Here is a 22,390-nt window from a genome sequence, read left to right as displayed (position 1 = left end):
GAGGTCATCTATAGATGTCCCCCACTGGAGTATTCTTTTATTACCTCTTTGGCCTTGTCTAATGTTCCTTTAATGCTGTATTTTAGCCATTTGTGATCCTTCCACCCTGTGTGTCATCCACCATTGTATTGTATTGTCTGTTATTGTATTTTATTGTATTTTCCCCTTTTCGGGAACCATAATAAAGTTTATATATATTGTTAGTCGTGCTTTGCCTGTTTTCTCCTTTTGGTGTCGGTGCCTCTTTAGGTATTGATAACTTATCCTCTGGTGAAATCATCAATATCAGATCGGTGGGGTCTGACACCCAGCACCCCCACCAATCAGTTGTTTTTCGTCAGCTGCCAGCACCAGAAACAAAAGAGTTAATGGAGCTGGAAGCAGAAGGTTCAGTCCATTGTGTGGTGGCCATGCCAGTGTACTGCATCTGAGTTCCTATTTAAAATGATTGGTGAAGCCCAATTCATCCTGCTTGCTACTAGGATACATATTGCCTCTCAGTGGCGTTCCTCAAATTTGAGCTACCAAACGGTGATTGATAGGGTTAACAGGATCTACCAATACGAACGGATGTCAGCTATCCGCTCTGATACATTTCCCTTGTTTGAGAATGTCTGGGAACCTTGGTCATCTTCTCCTCACTCTGCCAACCTTTCGCTCTATTCTGAACTTTGATAGGTTACAGTATATTTCATATGCAATTAAGGGATGGAGGTAAATATGGGCCTTCTTTTTGTTGATCGCCATCCAAGACTTAACTCACGCAATTTTGAACTGCATGACTGCTGCCCCTGACCTCTTGACATTTTCTTTATTTTTGATTAATTTTTTCTATGTCTCTTTGTTTTTTGTATTATTTGTTTATGCCTACTTGACTGGACGCTACGTCCTTTATTTTATGCACAATGTACTGTGTACCTTATTATTGTGAAAAACTTTAATAAACATCATTGAAACATAAACTGATTGGTGAGCCTGCCGGGTATTGGATCCCTACTGATCTGATGACCTAGCTGGATGATGGGACACCAGGATCTAAAGAGTGAAAAACTCCTTTAATAGATTGCAAATTTGTTGTTTAAAGTAGATAACATCTTTAAGCCAGTTTTCATTCACCAGAATATTTTAGAATCAAATTAGTATGCAGTTAGTAATAGGGAGAGAGTTAAAATGAAGACGCTATGAATAGTTGTACCTTGTACTAGGGGGATGTCATCTGACCACTGTGTTTTGTGAACTACAGCAGAGCCTCTTACCACCACAAATCTCACTCTGAAATGCAGAAAGACATTCGTAGTTATTTTATGGAATGTGAAGCACTCCGGTAAGTTTCAGCAAACAAGAACAAAAGGGGACATTTATGAAGACCAGTGTATTGTACGCCAGTCTTGATTCCCCATGTGGCATAAATAGGTTGTTAAATGTCCCCCAAAATGTGTGAAGCTAAGGGGAGTGAAGGTTTTTTACACCACCGTTGGTGACTTATCTCCACAAAAAATGAATTGTAAACAATAATGATTATTTGGTAAGCACAGTGGCATTGCGTGGGTTGCCAGCAGGCTCGGACAGGCCCACAGGGGTACAGGTGAATGCCCCGGTGGGCCCCTGAGCAAGGTGGGCCCCTAGTCTACCACCCCTGCACAAGTAGCACATAACACAGTAGACTTATTGTACTACCTATAGATAAGCAGTGTAGATTATTTAAGGGGCCCCATAATCAATCATATTGTAGTGTCTTGCTGCTGTCTGCTGCTGTGTGGGCAGGAAACATTTGAATATATCCATATGGAGGGCCCCCAAAATAAATTTTGCTGGTGGACTCTAAGCAGCCCAGTCCAACAAGTCATGTACTAGCAGGTCCCGTAGGTTTTTGGGGCGAAGTGTGCAGGCAATTCATATGGATATATAGGATATATAGTGCATAAGATCCTTTGTTTAACGTTTGATCCTGTGTTTAAGGATTCATCATTTCCCCTCTCTTACAGATTTAAATTGTGGGACCCTAGTATCACCGTGCCATCCACATATCCCCTCCATAACCGTGCCATCCACAGATCCCCTCCATAACCGTGCCATGTGGATAACACTCCATAAGTGTCATCCACAGAACCCTCCATAAGTGCCATCCACAGAACCCCTCCATAACAGCGCCATCCACAGAACCCTCCATAAGTGCCATCCACAGATCCCCTCCATAACAGCGCCATCCACAGAACCCTCCATAAGTGCCATCCACAGATCCCCCATAATAGTGCCATCCATAGATCCCCCATTCACAATTTGTTTTAATATGGCCTTTGAACATAATTTTTCAAGTAAAATCATATAAACCCCTTTTTTTGTCATTTTGGTGTTTGTTCCCGATTAATCGATGAAATTATCGACAACTAATCGATCATTCAAATAATTGTTAGCTGCAGCCCTACATTGAATAATCATTTACCTTGGTGATTCTGGTATGTATTTCTACATAGATTTAATAATCATTCAATAATAATCATCTAATAATCATCTAATTTATCTAGTGCTACTCAATATGCCTGTCTTTCTATTAGTTCTCCCCACATCTGGTGCTGCATCTTTGGTAATCGCTCCTTTCTCCCCCTCGCCCAGTAACCCTGGCGGTAGTTACTGTATTCCTGTTGAGGAGCGCTTCAAACCTGGTTCCTACCAGAGCGAGGCTTGACACGCTCTGTAAGCTGTTGCGCACGCGCAACACCCTCTCCTTGGTTAGCGTGTCCTATTAAAGGGCGTGTTGCCCGCTCCACGTGGCGCATTACCTCATCTTTTTTACAGCGTATATCTCCTGGAAACTTTACCTATCGCGGCATCAGGTAATCCAATATTCCATCATGTTCTATTTTTATCCTATAGTCTGCATCTACTTATGTTCTTGTTAGATTTTGATGAATTAAAGGAGTTGTCTCACTTCAGTAGGTGGCATTTATCACGTAGAGAAAGGTAATACAAGCCACTTACTAATGTATTGTGATTTTCCATATTGCTTCCTTTGCTGGCTGGATTTATTTTTCTATCACATTATACACTGCTTATTTCGGGCATCCCAGGGCAGGGCACATGAACATCATTGTGCCCTCCCGCGCCACGTCATCACATCATCTCGCGAGACCCGGCGCAAGAGGTCACGGTGATGTCATTGTGATTTCCTTCGCTGTTCTGTTGCCTCATAGACTTCAGACCTAGAGGCCAATGAGACAGAAAGGAGGGTGACACTTATTGAACTGCCTGGTGCCCCCTGCAATTTGGCGCCCGGGGGAACCACGTCCCTCCCCACCACGCTAAGCCACTGGGTCAGCGTGAGCCTTTTTCATAAATAGTCATTGGGTTGGTGGTTATAATTCACGACCCTGAGCCCTGGAGACCTGGGAGGGCTGTCATTTTGTTTAAAGTGACAGTTCTAGGAAATTATCCTAAGGCTGCTTCTGTGAGAAATATATAAATCACTGCGAAAGGTGCACCACAATGATATGCAACTGACAACACTGGCTAATTCCTCAAGCTTAGGAGCCCTTTTGCACCACCGTCAAGGTATCTCAGCGTGGCATGGGTCCTACCACTAGACTACCTACGGTGTGTGAACACGGTCTGAGAGGTGCTGAGATCCAACTCACAGCCAAGCTCCCACATACCTCCATAGTGAGAGCACTCATGTAGTGGGAGAGATGATAATGCTGTAAGCCCCACCTATAACAGGCCATGTGACACGGGCTACCAGGTGCACTAGAATGCTACCAGCAGTACGCAATGGTACATTCCATACATGGGAGGAAATGCTCAAAAACTGCAAACACTGTGGCGTGTTTATAACCGGGGAGCAATTCCTGATGCAGGTGGTCATGAACACATCATTGTCCCCTCCTGCATCACATCATCTCGCGAGACCCGGCGCAAGAGGTCACGGTTATGTAATTGTGATTTCCTACACTGTTCTGTTGCCTCATAGACTTCAGACCTAGAGGCCAATGAGACAGAAAGGAGGGTGACACCTCTCAGACCATGTTCACACACCATAGGTAGTCTAGTGGTAGGACCCATGCCACACTGAGATACCTTGACGGTGGTGCAACAGGGCTCCGTTGTGTTCCTGACTGGAATACATTGGCTAAAGTCTCCGTTTTTAACATCACCCTGAGGGATTACCCAGTATCGTCAGATGCATATCATTGTGGTGCACCTTTCACAGTTATTTATGTATTTATATATTTGCATCCACACACTATTCCATCTTGTGTAGGATGCCTTTGTGGTGCATGTGGTCCACTGCCGACATCCTCCATTGTATGCATTTTTGCTGGGGATTGCCGCTAGCAACGGATCACATGCGGAGGAATTGCTCCCCCGGTTATAAACACGCCACACTGTTTGGGGTTTTTGAGCATTTTCTCCCATTTAGGCCACTTTATTTCAGTTATTTTGCTTCTGTGAGAAGCCACAATCATGGAATGTCAGCAAGGTTCTGTGACTGCGCATTACACATTCACTTAAAATTTTTGTGGGTAAAACAAGATACTGATAAATGATCAATGAATATCAAATAGGGGTTACTGGGGCAACCTTTTATGCAGATTATGAATGTAAATGATCAGATGTTCTAAACTTGATCTATGTTTTGGTGAACTTTACAGTGTACAAGGACAGTAGGCTGTGCCATGTGGAGATCAGACGCTAAAAGGTCCCTTTACACAGGACGAAACAGCAGGCGATTGTGGGGAAGAAAGCATTCCTTCCCGGCAAACAACTGCTCATTAGTGGAGGAGGCGACTGCTATTACATGCAGCGATCTCCTCCACAGTATGGGGAGGAGCGATTGTTAATGCCGTTGCTCGTCCCCATACAGAATGATTGTTTGCCGGCAGCAGAGAATGTTTACACAGCATGGTCTGCTGCCGGACAAAAGACGTTTTTTGTGTCCACACAAATGATCTATTACCTGATGAACCAGCATACATTTATATAGGCAGATAATCACTAAGAAGCATTCCTATGAACAGGGCCCTTAAGAGAGGCTTCTGTACTATTGAAGGGTTAAAAACAAACAATAGATGTGCAATATTCTTACCTGTAGGAGTCATTATTACTTAATTTACCATTGCAGAACTCTGCAGTTTCTGTGCATGATTCACAACCAATATGGATCACGTTTTTAGTTGAGTTATTTGTTTGACAAGTATATTGTCCAGCAGAGACAAGAAGAGTATGATAATAATTATTATTGTTATTTATGAAATTTAAATACTTAATTGGTTCACCAAGGCTTGAATCGTCAATGTCAGAATATGCTGTAATAAAACATATGTAGAAGTGAAAACCAGTTAGATTTTTGATCACTGCAAAGACAATAGGAACATTCATTGAAACCAGTGCAAATGCTTGTGCAAGAAAAATAGAAGACTTGTCCATAACAACCAATCAGATTCCAGCTCATAATAATAGCTTTTTATATTTACACAGATTCAGTCAAATTCATTTAATCTGGCACATAAAATCCTAAACGAAAATAGTAGATAAAGAAAGCACAAAGAAAACATATAAAGCAAAACTGCAGCAAGGTCCAATTTTGTGATAAAATAATATCCCTCTTATATTAATCCAGTTTCCAACTGGGACATATACCGTCACCTAGACATCTATCCACAATGTACCAGTGGAGAATAAGTGCACATAGAGAAATTCCAAATGGGGTAGAATTGGAAAAAAACGCAATTCTGCCACAGTTTTATGGGCGGGAGTTATTGCGTTCCTTATGCAGTAAAATGAAACAGTTACCTTCATTTTCCAGGTCTGGATGATTACAGCATTACCACGCTTACATAGTTTTTCTTGCGTTTTAATACTGATTAGTTAAAGGATAACTGTCGTTTATTTATTTTTTGGGGAGTATTGGATTGTGGTGATTAATATCTCCTTGGTGGCCCTATTTCAACTTTTCACTGTGTATTCAATTACCCCTTAATTCCACAGTTTAGTTCCCTCTACTGCCTACTTTTACCTGTGCTTAAAATAGTGTTGCTAGGCATGGTCCATTTATGTGTTGAAGGACGGAGGACGCAGAAGCACGCATCGTGCAAGGTCAGATTACTGACAGCCAGGGACTGTAGGTAAATGATTAAAGCCAGGTCCTCCCCAGCAGCTGATAACAGTGCCTGGGCTGTGTGCACTTCTCCCTGTCCCTGCGCTTGGCAGACGCTCCCTCACTCAGCAGAGCTGGAGGATGCAGAGTTGGAGCAGCGCAGACCAGGGAAGGGAGATCTGCCGTCTGCTCAGTGTATAGATGAAAGCAACCTGTGGTAAGAGGACCCCTTTGTGCTGCAGGAGATTAACCCTTTAGGGGAGGGCTCTGGTTACTGACACTTTTGGGGGGCTATTGTTACTGGCTAGTGAGGGCAGGCGGGATTAGGCTCAGGGTGAGGGCAGTGGCGGCCATCTTAACTGAATAGTGAAATTGCAGTTTTATGCAGACTGGTTGCTAAGGGCTGAATCTTATTAAATATGGGGTAAGTCAGTCTAATAGTAACCGATTCTGGAATATCATGTTATTAGTAGCTACATATATGAAAATTGAAATTAGGGTCTAAGTGTGACAGTTATCCTTTAACTTAGGCTACTTTCACATCTGCGCTTTGTATTCCAGTTTTGAGATCAAGGCAGAAGATCTCAAAACTGGAGCAAAACTCTTCAGTTTGATTTAATACATCAGGATGCATATGTTCCCTTCGTATGCGGTTGTATTAAATCAAAACTGAGCAAACCGGATCTGGCACTAAAAACAATGCAAGTCAATGGGTTACGGATCCGTTTTTTTTTTTTCGGAAACAAAACTGGATCTGGCACTAAAAACAATTTAAGTCAATGGTGCCAGATCCTTTTTTTCCACAAACCAGACACAAAACCGCAGCTTGCATCGGTTTTGTGTCCAGTCACAAAACAGAACAAAGTGGAACGGAACCCTGATGCATCCTGATCTGTTTTGTCCCCATTAACAATTTTTTCCGACTTGGGGAGTAAACTGAAGCGTTTTGCTCCAGTTTTAAGATCCTCTGCTGGATCTCAAAGCCGGGATACACAGCGTAGATGTGAAAGTAGCCTAAAAGTAAGACGGGACTTGTAGGATGAGACTATACAGGGTTTGTTACTGTGGAGATATACAGTACAGACCAAAAGTTTGGACACACCTTCTCATTCAAAGAGTTTTCTTTATTTTCATGACTATGAAAATTGTAGATTCACACTGAAGGGATCAAAACTATGAATTAACACATGTGGAATTATATACATAACAAAAAAGTGTGAAACAACTGAAAATATTCTAGGTTCTTCAAAGTAGCCACCTTTTGCTTTGATTACTGCTTTGCACACTCTTGGCATTCTCTTGATGAGCTTCAAGAGGTAGTCACCTGAAATGGTCTTCCAACAGTCTTGAAGGAGTTCCCAGAGATGCTTAGCACTTGTTGGCCCTTTTGCCTTCACTCTGCGGTTCAGCTCACCCCAAACCATCTCAATTGGGTTCAGGTCATCTGGCGCAGCACCCCATCACTCTCCTTTCATGGTCAAATAGCCCTTACACAGCCTGGAGGTGTGTTTGGGGTCATTGTCCTGTTGAAAAATAAATGATGGTCCAACTAAACGCATGCCGCTGCAAGATGCTGTGGTAGCCATGCTGGTTCAGTATGCCTTCAATTTTGAATAAATCCCCAACAGTGTCACCAGCAAAGCACCCCCACACCATCACACCTCCTCCTCCATGCTTCACGGTGGGAACCAGGCATGCAGAGTCCATCCGTTCACCTTTTCTGCGTCGCACAAAGACACGGTGGTTGGAACCAAAGATCTCAAATTTGGACTCATCAGACCAAAGCACAGATTTCCACTGGTCTAATGTCCATTCCTTGTGTTCTTTAGCCCAAACAAGTCTCTTCTGCTTGTTGCCTGTCCTTAGCAGTGGTTTCCTAGCAGATATTCTACCATGAAGGCCTGATTCACACAGTCTCCTCTTAACAGTTGTTCTAGAGATGTGTCTGCTGCTAGAACTCTGTGTGGCATTGACCTGGTCTCGAATCTGAGCTGCTGTTAACCTGCGATTTCTGAGGCTGGTGACTCGGATGAACTTATCCTCCGCAGCAGAGGTGACTCTTGGTCTTCCTTTCCTGGGGCGGTCCGCATGTGAGCCAGTTTCTTTGTAGCGCTTGATGGTTTTTGTGACTGCACTTGGGGACACTTTCAAAGTGACCTTCATTTCTTAAAGTAATGATGGCCACTAGTTTTTCTTTACTTAGCTGCTTTTTTCTTGCCATAATACAAATTCTAATAGTCTATTCAGTAGGACTATCAGCTGTGTATCCACCTGACTTCTCCACAACGCAACTGATGGTCCCAACCCCATTTATAAGGCAAGAGATCCCACTTATTAAACCTGACAGGGCACACCTGTGAAGTGAAAACTATTTCAGGTGACTACCTCTTGAAGCTCATCAAGAGAATGCCAAGAGTGTGCAAAGCAGTAATCAAAGCAAAAGGTGGCTACTTTGAAAAACCTAAAATATGACATATTTTCAGTTGTTTGACACTTTTTTGTTATGTATATAATTCCACATGTGTTAATTCATAGTTTTGATGCCTTCAGTGTGAATCTACAATTTTCATGTTAGACTATGCTAGACAATGCAGACTATTTGCAGAATTTCCTCATTTTAAATGTTAGATCTATTGGAGCAATACTTTTTCTACCAGTTTCAAATTTTTTCCACCCAAAGAAAAAGCATTACAGCAAGGCAATTGCAAATCTGGCTGCTGCTCTTAGAATTAATTGGTTTGCAGCTGTTATTTGGAGGCTGTACCTTCCAGTTGTGAAGACCTATGGACCCACATCACTGTAACAATAAGACAACGCTGCCAGTTGAAATCACAAAGGAAACAACATCACTGAAGATCTTTGAATGCACAGGCATACAGTGGATAGTCTCTTGCATCTTGATATTTTTGCCTTGTTTGCCTAACTAGATCTACCTTTGGACTTCCTATTTAAGCCTGGTCTTGCCTCTTTCTCCTTACCAGATTACTGTATCGTATCCGGCCTCTAGGTGTAGCTAATGCTCCTGAGCTTTCTACATACTGTTGTGCTTATTTGTTACCAAACTTAGACTGTTACTTAAAGGGGTTCTGCACTTTCAATTAACTGATGATCTATCCTCTGGATAGATCATCATCTTCTGATCGGCGGGGTCCGACACCCGGGACCCCCGCCGATCAGCTGTTTGAAAAGACAGCGGCGCTCCAGCAGCGCCGCGGCCTTCTCACTGTTTACCGCCGGGCCGCCCGCCCACTGACGTCACGACTTGTATCAACTAGAGTGGGCGCGGCTAAGCTCTGTTCACTTGAATGGAGCTTAGCCGCGCCCACTCTAGTTGATACAAGTCGTGACGTCAGTGGGCGGGCGGCCCGGCGGTAAACAGTGAGAAGGCCGCGGTGCTGCTGGAGCGCCGCTGTCTTCTCAAACAGCTGATCGGCGGGGGTCCCGGGTGTCGGACCCCCGCCGATCAGAAGCTGATGATCTATCCAGAGGATAGATCATCAGTTAATTGAAAGTGCAGAACCCCTTTAACTATGCCTCTGCATCAACCCGTCGTGCGGATCAAAACATCCAGATGACTACAGTAAGTCACCAGCCATCTGTTACTGAACTTGAACTGTTATTTGACTATGACTATGAAGTAAGTCATAGTCAAATAACAGTTCAAGTTCAGTAACAGATGGCTGGTGACTTACTGTAGTCATCTGGACGGTTTGATCCGCACGACGGGGTGCCAGGGAGCGGGGTAAGTATAACCTGTATGAGGGGCCCGGGCATTTTGGTGGGCATTATAGGGGTCTGATAACCCCTTTAAAGGAATATCTAGATGAGACTTAAAAGGCTTCATTTGACAATCTACATTTTCAGACAGGTCATCTTTGTTCTTTGTGGAGAAGAAAGATTACACTTTACGCCCCTGCATTCACTATAGGGAATTTAATAATTCCGTAGTAAAGACACAAAAAAAACCAATATCCTCTACTTTTAATTTCCAAACTACTTGAAAGACTTTGTAAAGCTAAAGTATTTACTAAGCTTAATCATATACCATTGTCCGAATCCATCCAGAGCATAGTGACAGTGTATTACCCTTCCCCAGAAAGGGTCTCTTTCTTTTTTTGCTTTGAGGCAGGACACGGTATGGACACTTTGAGTATCCTGTAATGTCTTTTGGACTTTGTAATGCCCCAGCCACTTTCCATCACTTTTCAATAATGATTTCAGGGACTTACTGGATCAATTTGTTATTGGCTACTCGAATGTTATTTTTATAATTTCAGAAAACCTGGAGCAGCATCGCGAAGACATCTGCACTGTTCCTAAATAACTTTGAGAACACTGCTAATATGTTAAGCTTGAGAAATGTGAATTCAAGTAGTCAACCATTCAATTTCTTGGGTACATCATTTCACCAGAATATCTGAGTATGGATCCTAGTAAAATCAAGGCTATTGTTGACTGGCCAGTTGCGAAAAGAAAATGAAGAAAGGCCAGAGATTAATTGTATTTGTTAACTATAGAAAATGTGTCTGAAAATTGTCCAAGGTCATTGCACCAATTACACATCTCACAAATAAAACAGTGCACTTTGCTTGGACACAAGAGTCTCAGGATGGTTTCACAAAATTAAAGATTCTCTTTATATCAGCACCCATATTAATTCATCCAAACACATAGTTGCCAATTACAAAGGTAATGCATCTGAAAGTGTGTAGGTGCTCTCCTAGCTCACCAGTCTGGAGACAAGATGTTGTTGCATCCTTGGGCTTATTTTTGGGTCAATAAAATGTCCTCATCTAAAAGAAACTATGATATTGGAAATGCTAGCAATTAAATGTGCTGAAAGTTCCCAGGCAGCAGGGAAATACATGAAAGCTCTAACTGAAGGTGGATTTACATGTGCAGAGGAGAAGCAGATTATCGGGAAGGAAGCGTTCCCTCCCAACAACTGGCTGCTGGTTCACTGGGGGTGAAGTGCCCTGATTTAGATACAGCAATCACCTCCACAGTATGGGAACGAGTGATAGCTATTGCAATCGCTCGTCCTCATACAGCTGCATTGTTTCTGGGCAGCAGAGCACTCTTTAGACAGCATGATCTGCTGCCCAGAAACTATAATTTACTTGTCCTCACAAACAACTGTTTCACCCGATGAATGACCATTTCCCTCGGGTGATCAGCTACACCTTTAGACTGGCAGATTATCCAGAGCGAGCATTCAAGAGGAACCCGATAATCTGCCCTAATATCAGGCCATGTAAATCCACCATTTGCATGGCTAAAGGAACTTTGATGAGGTCACCAGTGGCAGGAGTTAGACCAGTAAGAAGACTACACAGTGGATACTGTATTGTAATGTATACTGTAACTTGTGATGTTTATTCTGGCGTCGATCATCCTATCGTGCCCACGCCATTGCTGTTTGTTTCAATTGTCAAAAGCTGACACACTAAGATTAATATAAGCTAACTGTGAACTATTAGCTCTCTGTTTTAAAGTTAGTTACTTTGACCCCTCCACTTTATTAAACTATCAAGGCAGGTTTCAACATTTATTTTCAAATTTTCTATTGTCTGCTCTTGGTGGGAGTCTTATGGTACAGTACATTGGTTCATTTAAATATATGTGTAATAGAAAATATTGTACATACATTTATTCCGTGCAACTACCACCCACACATTAGTTGTATTTTCAAGAAAAATGCAGCCTGGCCACTCCAGCACAAATGTTTTATCCGTTGCATTGTAAAGCATGCCTGTTGCTAATTTTGGCTTGTAATTCTTTACATCTGGAAGAGATGAAATAAAATGCGCTTAATCATTCAGTACCATCATTGTAATGCAATTAACTGGTATTAAGAATTTGGCAATTACCATCAGGACAAATGCGTTTTGAGCTCCAATGGGGGAAGTTTATCATAGACCTGCATTTTACATGATATTCTTGTTATGATCAGGCATCTAAACAGAAATCCACGGTAGACGTAGATGCTTCATTTACATCAGAAAACGGTCGTAATTGAAGATAACTGTGCCCGCTGGCCTCACCCTTTTACCTCCCTTCCACGTCCCTTCTCGGGAAAGTGGCCAGGTGCCCAAATATAAATGCAATGGCATTTAAAAAGTCTCAAACACCAGGTTTGTGACTATTTTACACCAGAAAACTAGCATGGGGGGGGGGGGGGGGAATGATAAATCCCGAACCCCCCCCCCCCCCCATATATGTGTTTTGTAAAGAGAAAGTCTCATACGCTATATCAGGGATGGCCAACCTGTGTCTCTCCAGCTGTTGTAAAACTACAACTCCCACCATGCCCTGCTGTAGGCTGATAACTGTAGGCAGTCTGGGCATGCTGGGAGTCGTAGTTTTGCAACAGCTGGAGAGCCTCAGGTTAGCCAACCCTGCGCTATATTGCATATGTGGACTTAATAATGGTTGGCAGCAATAGGGAGAAGTCTGCATTTTGTTGCCTGCTTGTGCTTCAGGTTGTAATCACAGCAACATAAAGTGCGTGTAGTTTATTTTATTATTTTCATTTTTTAATCAATTATAAATGAGTAGCTATGGAAAGAATCAAATTTTCTTTTTTTCATTGAAATGTGCATTTATTTTATTTTTTATTGATTGTTGAAGATCCAGTGAGTCTGTACAACACTCTGCAATAGTCAGCTATTGCAGACTATTGCACTGTAAGTTTTACAATGACATTTTCGGTAAATGGCAAGCCTGGAGGCCTTTGTAAGGCCTCCGACTGCCATGGCTACCATTGGGACGGTGCCATTGCAGCTTGGCTATCCAATAGGGAAGAGAGAGATCTCCTTCCATTAACGCTTTACATCAGCGGTTGCTAGTGTCCGTGGCATGTAAGGGGTTAAACAGCCAAGATCAATGCCAGCACTGATCTCAGTTGTTGTCAGCTTCCATCGCTATACGGGGGGGGGGGGGTCATTTGGCGGACTGCAGGGGACAAAATGGGGGCATCAGGGGAACAATGGGGGCATCGGGGGAACAATGGAGGCTTTAGGGCATACCTGCTTACAGGTCTAATCTCCATAGTCACGAACTGTGTAGATCAGAACCTGAAACCAGCCCTATTCCTGTAACTAGGCTCTGATTGGTTAGTCTGTACAGACTAACCAATAAGAGTGACCACTGACAAGGGACCACTCTGCATGTAGGTAGGGAAAGCGGGCTAGCTTCAGGGCTCACTGTCCTTGTCTGTCCCTACCTACAGTTGTAACAGGGACCTTTTTAAATTTGGCATAATTATGAAAGCGGATATCAAAAATGTGTTTCATTCTCAAGTAGTTGTCCATAAAAGAATATTGTTGATAGTTAAATCAAGCCCATATTGTGTACTTAAAGGGGTTCTCCAGGAATAATCCAGGAATAAATGAAAATTCTTAAATATTATTTTATAATAAATATATTCAGAAATACCTTTCTTAGAATGGCTTGTTTTGTCTAGGGAGCAATCATTAGGAGAAATAAAATGGCCGCCGTCCTATCAGTACACACAAAACCTGTCCTAATCACACAGGAGGACAAGTCAATTCACCACAATTAGCCATAGTGCTGCCTCATCCTCCTCTCTGCTCTGTTTGTCATAATTCTGAATACAAGTGAATCTCTGTGGGAATGGAGATGATGAGGAGACATGAGGAGGGTGAGGTGTGGCTAATGAGCAGAAGCACTTGTATGCAATCTCCATTACCACAGCAACACATTACCGCAGTCTGTTCTGTCCGTCCTCTCTGTACTTCATGTCTCCGCATGAACTAAATTTTCCAGACATTCAGCTAAAGTTTTTATCTTCTGTATTCAGGATCATAATCCTTGACAAGTAGAGAGGAGGATAAGGCAACTCTTTACCTCAGTGTTGTAAAGTAACTTGTCCTCATGTGTGATTAGGACAGGCTTTGTGGGAACTAATAGGACAGCGGCCATTTTGTTTCCCCTGAAGATTGCTACCCAGACAAAACGAGCCATTATAAATAATGAAAAGTATTTGAGAATATATTTATAATAAAGCAATATTTAAGTGAGGCACGAAGTAAAAAAGACAATCAATAAATCCTCCTCACCTCAGTCACCTGACTCCTCCCAAGATCTGCGCTCCCTATCAGCAGCAGCAGGATACTATGACACATCGCGCTGTTGTGTAAGAGGAGCAGAGGCTGATTCCCAGCCTGCCCCACTCCTCCTCCTACACAGATCAGCAGGACCATGTGTGAGGACATTGTGCTGCTGCTGCTGCGGTGGAGTGCTGGTGGCTAAATGGTGGAGCGGGGAGCAAATAGTTCCCTGCTTCAGTGGTGTGCCTATGATGTTTGGCACCTGGGGTGGGTCCTTTCTCTGGCACCCCCAATACATAAAAAAATAAATAAATTGTACCCCCCCCCCCCCACAGTAGTATTGTCCTCTTTGTACAACCTTCACAGTAGTTTTGTACAGATGTGTGCCCCCTCACAGTAGTTATGCCCTCTCTGTGCCCCTTTCACAGTTGTAATGCCCTATCTGTGCCCTTTTCACAGTAATAATCCCCATTGTGCCTCCTTCACATTAATAATCCCAATTGTGCCCCCTTCGGCTACTTTCACACTTGCGTTCAGGGCGGATCCGTCTGGTGTCTGCACAGACGGATCCGCACCTATAATGCAAACGCTTAGATCCGTTCAGAACGGATCCGTTTGCATTTTTTGTTCATGATAGTGCAAACGGATCAGTTTTGACTTTACATTGAAAGTCAATGGGGGACGGATCTGTTTGAAAATTGAGCCATACTGTGTCAACTTCAAACGGATCCGTCCCAATTGACTTACATTGTAAGTCTGGACGGATCCGTTTGCCTCCGCACGGCCAGGCGGACACCCGAATGCTGCAAGCAGCGTTCGGGTGTCCGCCTGCTGAGCGGAGCGGAGGACAAACGGAGCCATACTGATGCATTCTGAGCGGATCCGTATCCACTCAGAATGCATTAGGGCTGGACGGATCCGTTCGGGGCCGCTTGTGAGAGCCTTCAAATGGAACTCACAAGCGGAGACCCGAACGCAAGTGTGAAAGTAGCCTTCATAGTAATAATCCCCATTATGCCCCCTTATAGTAATAATCCCCATTGTGCCCTTTGTGCCCCCTTCATTATAGTAAGCTCCCTGGCTCTGCGCCCCCTCCATAGTAGAAATCCTCATTGTGCCCCTTCACATTAGTAATGCCCTCTGTGCCCCCTCCAGAGTAGTAATGCCCTCTGTGCCCCCTCCATAGTAATAAAGACCTCTGTGCCCCCTCCATAGTAGAAATGCCCTCTGTGCCCCCTCCATAGAAATAAATTCCTCTGTGCCCCCTACATAGTAATAAAGACCTCTGTGCTGCCTCCATAGCTCCATAGTAATATAGTCCTCTGTGCCCCCTCCATAGTAATAAAGTCCTCTGGGCTCCCTCCATAGTAATAAAGTCCTCTGTGCCTCCTCCAGAGTAGTAATGCCCTCTGTGCCCCCTCCATAGTAATAAAGACCTCTGTGCTCTCTCCATAGTAATACAGTTCTTTGTGCCCTCTCCATAGTAATCAAGTCCTCTGTGCCCCCTCCATAGTAATCAAGTTCTCTGTGCCCCCTCCAGAGTAGTAATGCCCTCTGTGCCCCCTCCATAGTAATAAAGTCCTCTGTACCCCCTCCATCCCTCCATAGTAATAAAGTCCTCTGTGCCCCCTCCATAGTAATAAAGTCCTCTGTGCCTCCTCCATAGTAATAAAGTCCTCTGTGCCCCCTCCATAGTAATAAAGTCCTCTGTGCCTCCTCCATAGTAATAAAGTCCTCTGTGCCCCCTCCATAGTAATAAAGTCCTCTGTGCCTCCTCCATAGTAATAAAGTCATCTGTGCCCCCTCTGTATTAAAAACAAAAAAACATAGTAACTACTCACCTTGTCCCGTTCCTGAAGCTCACAGTCCTCTCTTTCCTGCAGCCACAGATCGCTCTGCAGCACAGTGTGGGCGGAGCTTATGCAGATTTCTGGGCTGCAGGCTCTGCCCACACAGGCTGGCAGCGCGATCCGTGCCTGCAGGCTGAAAGGTGGAGCGGGGAGAAGTCTTCCTTCTTCACCATTCTGTGCGCCACCGGCCTGAAGGAGGGGAGGAGCGTGGGGAGCTGAGCGGTGAATGACAGGACCGCAGACATCCCAACCTGCAAAAATTCATTTCAGGGAGGTGCACTTCTCATTTCCGGGAGGTTTTCTTTTTTTTTTCTTTCACAAACTTTTTATTACATTTTCCAAACATATGCAGTATCTGCACACTTTGCTCTATGGTGTGGAGGACTGGGCTCATTACCCTGCCCCAAATTATCATATTTATGTATATGATTAACGGGATCCTGTCACCACCTATAAGCCCTGTGAGCTAAACATATGCTCATGTTCAGGGTAGCATTCTGATTTCTAAGGTGGCCTTATAAAAGCTATTTGTGGCTTTATTCTGCGGAAAAACTGGTTTTACTAACCTGTCAATCATTGAAATAAGGTGCCCAAGCAGGGGAGGTCTGTGGATGCATGGTGCCCAGCCGCACGCATCGCCGTTCGTGCCCAGCGCCGCTTTCTACCCCTCAGTGCCGCCTCTCCCTCCCTCCCCATCCTCCCGCTTTGAGATCCTGCGCGTGCGCACAGGCTCAGCCTGATGCGTCGTTGCGGACTGCTGGCATCGGCTTCTTCTTGCACTGTGCGCACGCGCCAGGAAGATGACACTGCTACAGGTTGCCGGAAAGGTTTACTGCGAGTAAACCTTTCCGGGATATATTGTTTCACATGCGGGCGTCAGGGGGGCCGCTATCTAATAGCGGGAGACTCCCTGAACGTCTGGGAAACTTGAGATCCCTGGGACCGCAGCTCCCTGCGCTTCAGCAATGAGCGCTTCCATCTGTATTGATGGAAATACTCATTGCTTCTGCCCTCTGGCAACTGTGCTGTGGGCCCCCGCAGGAGCTGTGGGCCCCGGCACTTTCCCGGGTATTCTGGGTGCCGACGCCAGCCTTTGAGACAACCCCTTACAGGTGAAAAAGTCTGGTTGGTGAGACAAATTGTTTCCCTCATCCCTATTTGGGTACCTCACTTTTTGGTAGATCGGGGTTTAGGTACCATACAGCGTTGTATATAGGAGTACAAGCTACACCACGGTAAAGCCTGGCATAGATGGGCTATTTCAGGCTTTAGTAGAGTGGGCACAAGTAGGAATGCAATGTCTTATGTTAGCTCCTGCCCTGTGCTCACTCCGCTCTGCCAATAGCTAATTATTTTTTTCTTTGCATTGTCATATCCTGACCCCCATAACTTTTTTTTATATTTATATCTACGGAGTTGTGTGAGGGTTCATTTTTTTCAGGATGATTTATAGTTTTTATTGATACCATTTTGAAGTATGTATAATTTTTTAAAGAGATAAAGTTATTAATAAGTTAATAATAGTTTTTGCATGATACGGTTGTAAAAAAATATATTTCATGATTTTCAGTTATATGTAGTGGCATTAATATTTTATAGGGGAAGCATAAGGGAGTTCTTCCACCAAAAGCACTAATTGACATTATCATTATATCAATACACTGTGAAATAAATAAAAAACCATTGAAAACATAACTGATGAAGGAGGGAGGTCTGAACCTGGGTGCTAACCATGATTTCATATTTACACAATTACACAAACAGTACAATACAAAGCCTGGAATGACCAGGATCAATGGAAACCAGTGGGAAAGTAAGGTAAACCCCAGGAGATCACATAGTTACCAACCAGTTAGACATAATGGCAGAGACCTCCACCTCAGACCCCAATGTGTGCTCGCCCCATGGTTTCTTCCGGGGCTGCTGCTAGTATGACTAACACTAGTGGGTAGCTCTTTATTCTCCTGACTCGTACGTGTCTCACTTTTCCACTGTGGTGTATTGATGTTGGCCATTCCATTTTTATCATTGTATTATACTGTTTAGGCAATTGTACTTATGAATTAGTACCAGGTTTAGTTCTCTATCAGTTATATTTTTTATGCTTTTTACCTTGTAGCAATGGTGGTTCAACGGCTAAGAACCTCAACAAAGCTAAATCTGAGGGGTTGAAGCTTTTTGTTGAGATAAGCTTGTGAAATAAATAGTATCTGTACACCATTTTCTACAAATGTACATTATTTCTGCACAAAGTTCTTAATGACTTTTGAGCCATTATAGTAAGAACAGAACAACAGACAGACTGTTGTAAAGCAACCTATGCCTGATAACAAACATACAGGGAAGATGTAAGGAATTCCAAAAATGAATTTATATTGGAGTAGTTATTGTGAATGCAGGACACCTCTATAATAGTGATGTTCCCCAAAAGTTAACCCTAAAGTCTTACCTTGAGTTACAGCCATAGACACAACCAGAAGCAGGCCCAGTTTAACATGTTGATACATTGCTCCACTTCTTCAGGTTTTCATCTGAAGTTCTGATGTTCTGATTTTCTACGAATGCGTGAAAGCAAATCGTTCTTGCCAGAAATACGGCAAGTCCCCTAAGAACTGTGACATTTCGAACCAGCCCTGGTTCTCCCCTAAGGCAAACAACATTGATTTATGAAATAACATTCTTTAGATTTTGTATTGAGCTGCTTATCACCTAAGAGACAAACGTGTTAAACCTGTTTATATGCAAATAGAACCAGAGTGTTAACTTCTCCCTGTACAAAATATTATTTAGCGATAGTCACAAATTAATAGACAAAGTCACATTTTACGCAGGTTTAGATTCCTAAAATGCCTGCTTTCATAAGGAAGTACAGTTCATAATGAGATAGTGACTAAATATTGGGGCAGGCTTTAGCATTCATCACATTTTTTTAAGGTCTTCCCCCATTATATTGGCACCTATTTAAATGTATAATTTCACTAGCAGGAGCCAATGCTGGAACAGGGCAGCTTTAGAGGAATTAAATCTTTATCCCAAAGGGCTTCCAAAAACAGATGAGAAGAGAGAACAAAGAAAAACTCATCTGAATGAAAAGAGTTATCTTTTCTCTTGTTCCCTCTTTGGAGACGCATTCCCAGATCTGCCTACTGCTGCCTAGCCAGATCAGCCAGCAATCTACTGTGCATGGGGGCCTCTCAATTGTTTTCCAGTGGCAGATGTTGGGAGACTTATGGGCTTTTGTAGTTCAAAATGCCTAATTCTTTTGTTCTTTTGTGGAGAAAAATTGTGGCCAGAAGAGTATGGCAGTAGCTTTCTTCCCAATTGGAATACATGCACTCTTGGGCAGTGATGTCGGTGTGTGATGGGGTGGTTGGGAGAGACAGTAGTTGTTGGCTGACAGCTATCTTATGTGTATGACTAGCCTGTGACTCTAGAATATTGGTTAAATAACATAAACCGTTTAGACTATTTGAGTTTAAATAGACCCCATTCTTTCAACAAATTTGTCATAAATCAATAGTAGAAGCGATTATAACAAACTTTTTATGTGGAAATAATGGAAAGATTCAGACTCCAGCACTCACTTTTTTGAAGTGTCAAGTTCTCCGTCTTTATTTAGCAATTGTGCACAGACAATACAAGGCTCAATTCTCTCTGGTGTAGGCTGTTGAAGAACCTTTCGAAACGCGTCAACAGCCTACACCAGAGAGAATTGAGCCTTGTATTGTCTGTGCACAATTGCTAAATAAAGACGGAGAACTTGACACTTCAAAAAAGTGAGTGCTGGAGTCTGAATCTTTCCATTATTTCCGTGTACCTGGAAAGGAGGTTGAAAAACCAAGGCACTGAGCACGCGGATGCATACTACTGCAGAAATAATGAGCTGGTATCTCTACTTCACAAACTTTTTATGTATCTGTTTTACAGTAAACAAAAATGTCTCTTTCTCCATTAACCTCTTAAGGACATAGGGCGTACAGGTACGCCCTTGTGCCCTGGTACTTAAGGACACAGGGCGTACATGTACGCCCTGTGTATTTCTGATCACTGCCGTGCGGCTGGCAGTGATCGGAACCCGGTGCCTGCTCAAATCATTGAGCAGGCACCTAGGCTAAATGCGCCGGGGGGTCCCGTGACCCCCCCATGTCGGCGATCACGGCAAACCGCAGGTCAATTCAGACCTGCGGTTTGCTGCGATTTCTGCAGTTTCTGATCCCCGCGGTCCCTGACCGCGGGGATCAGAAACTTTAGCATTCCTAAAATGCATCTGTATCCCCCCCTCCTGCACCCCTTAGTGATTTTTGCCGGGTGGGAGGTGCAGGGGGAGGGTTGCGGGCGGTGCGGGCGGTGCGGGAGGCGGGCGGTGCGGCAGGCGGGATCGCGATCCCCCGCCCGCCTCCCATTGCGTAATCGTTGGTGTCTAGTGGGTATACCAGGGTGCCAGCACATTGCTGGCACCCTGGTATAAACGGCTGACATCGGTGATGCGATGTCAGCCGTTTAACCCTTTCCATACAGCGGTCCGTACGGACCGCTGTATGGAAAAGGTTAACAGCGCAGGGAGCTCCCTCCCTCTCCCATCGGGGGGCTGCTGTGCCTTTGCAGCCCCTCCGAATGGAGAGGGAGAGAGCTCCCAGGCAGCCCCCCAAGCCCCGTCCTTACCCTTCCCCGTCTGCGCAGTTCTGACCATAACTGAGCAGACGGGGAAGGTTCCCATGGCAACAGGACGCCTTCTCAGGCGTCCTGCTGTCCATGGTGCTGAACAGATCTGTGCTGAAAGGCATAGATCTGTTCAGACAAAGTGTAAAATACAGTACAGTACTATATATTGTACTGTACTGTATTATACTGTCAAGGAACCATGAACCAGACGTACAACAAGAGATAAGTGGAAAATAAGAAGGTTTTATTGAAGAGCAAGCCGTAAGCAAAGTCCGAAGGGATGGCTAAACCGAAGTAGGGTCTTGCGGAGACAGAGGTCAGGAACCAGAAGGGTAGTCAGACGAAGCCAGGAACAGGAACCAACGGGGTAGTCAGACGAAGCCGGAATCAGGAACCAACGGGGTAGTCAGACGAAGCCGGAATCAGGAACCAACGGGGTAGTCAGACGAGGCCAGGATCAGGAACCAGAAGCAGCAGCAGTCTTGGAAGCATGTGAACACAGGAGGACCAAGCAAGGAACTGAAGCCACAGACCTCCTATATATATGAGCTAGGCATCCAGCTCCTCCCAGTGGGAAGGAGGAGCCGCAGGGTGGGAGGCTACAAGAAAACCCAGAAACCAAGATGGCCGCCAGCACATGTCAAACGAAGGGAACAGCAAGGAGGTAAGACCATGACAGTACCTCCCCCTCAAGGGCCCCTCCTCCGCGGAGTAAGGAACGGTTTCTGAGGGAAGCGTGCGTGGAAGGCTCGGAGCAAGACAGGAGCATGGACATCTGCGGAGGGAACCCAGGAACGCTCCTCTGGACCATAACCACGCCAATGGACCAAAAACTGCACCCGGCCGCGGACCAGGCGTGAGTCCAGGATATTGCTCACCTCATACTCCTCACGATTGCCCACTTGGACCGGACGAGGCCGAGGAATCGAGGAAGTGAAACGATTACACACCAGTGGCTTCAACAGGGAGACATGAAACACGTTGGAGATCCGCATGCCAGGAGGAAGCGCAAGGGCATAGGCTACCGGGTTTACCCTGCGAAGCACTCGGAAGGGACCAACAAAGCGAGGCGCCAGCTTGGGAGTGGGCACTCGAAGGTTGAGGTTGCGGGTGGACAACCATACGCGGTCTCCGACCTGGTAGGAAGGAGCGGGCGCTCGTCTGCGATCAGCCTGGAGTTTCTGGCGCTGCGCAGAGACCTCAAGGGACCTCTGGATCTGTACCCAAGAAGCACGTAGGACGGAAAGGTGATCCTCCACAGCCGGAATATCCTGGGGAGAGAATACCTCCGGTAACACGGCAGGTTGGAACCCATAATTGGCCATGAAGGGAGACGTCCCAGAGGAAGAGTTCACCGCCGTGTTCCTGGCAAACTCAGCCCAAGGCAGGAGGTCAACCCAATTGTCTTGGTGATCGGAGACATAGCAACGAAGGAATTGCTCCAAGGCCTGATTGGATCGTTCTGCGGCCCCATTGGACTGAGGGTGGTAGGCCGAGGAGAAAGAGAGATGAATCCCCAACTGGGAGCAAAAGGCGCGCCAGAACCTGGACACAAACTGACTCCCCCGATCCGACACAATCTCCTTGGGCAAACCGTGCAACCGGAAGACCTCCCTGGCAAAAATCGAGGCCAACTCTTGTGCAGAGGGTAACTTCTTGAGAGGAACACAGTGGCACATTTTGGAAAACCGATCCACAATCATGAGAATGACCGT

General features: G+C 44.7%; 1 protein-coding gene across 1 annotated transcript in view; it reads right to left on the bottom strand.

Moving 5' to 3' along the window:
• LOC122933004 (uroplakin-3b-like) overlaps positions 1-18,650 on the bottom strand; it is a 43,586-nt gene extending 24,936 nt beyond the window's left edge. Inside the window, exons 1-4 of the mRNA XM_044287728.1 lie at positions 18,463-18,650; positions 11,739-11,876; positions 5,081-5,300; positions 1,196-1,272 (exon numbers count right to left, since the gene is read on the bottom strand). Of these exons, the coding sequence (XP_044143663.1) occupies positions 1,196-1,272; positions 5,081-5,300; positions 11,739-11,876; positions 18,463-18,520 (493 nt within the window). The 5' untranslated portion in view covers positions 18,521-18,650. The remainder of the gene's footprint in view (positions 1-1,195; positions 1,273-5,080; positions 5,301-11,738; positions 11,877-18,462) is intronic.
• Positions 18,651-22,390: the final 3,740 nt, after the last annotated feature.

This window comes from Bufo gargarizans, chromosome 3, assembly GCF_014858855.1.
Source record: "Bufo gargarizans isolate SCDJY-AF-19 chromosome 3, ASM1485885v1, whole genome shotgun sequence".
Classification (NCBI taxonomy): domain Eukaryota; kingdom Metazoa; phylum Chordata; class Amphibia; order Anura; family Bufonidae; genus Bufo; species Bufo gargarizans.
This window is presented reverse-complemented; position numbering and strand designations above follow the sequence as displayed.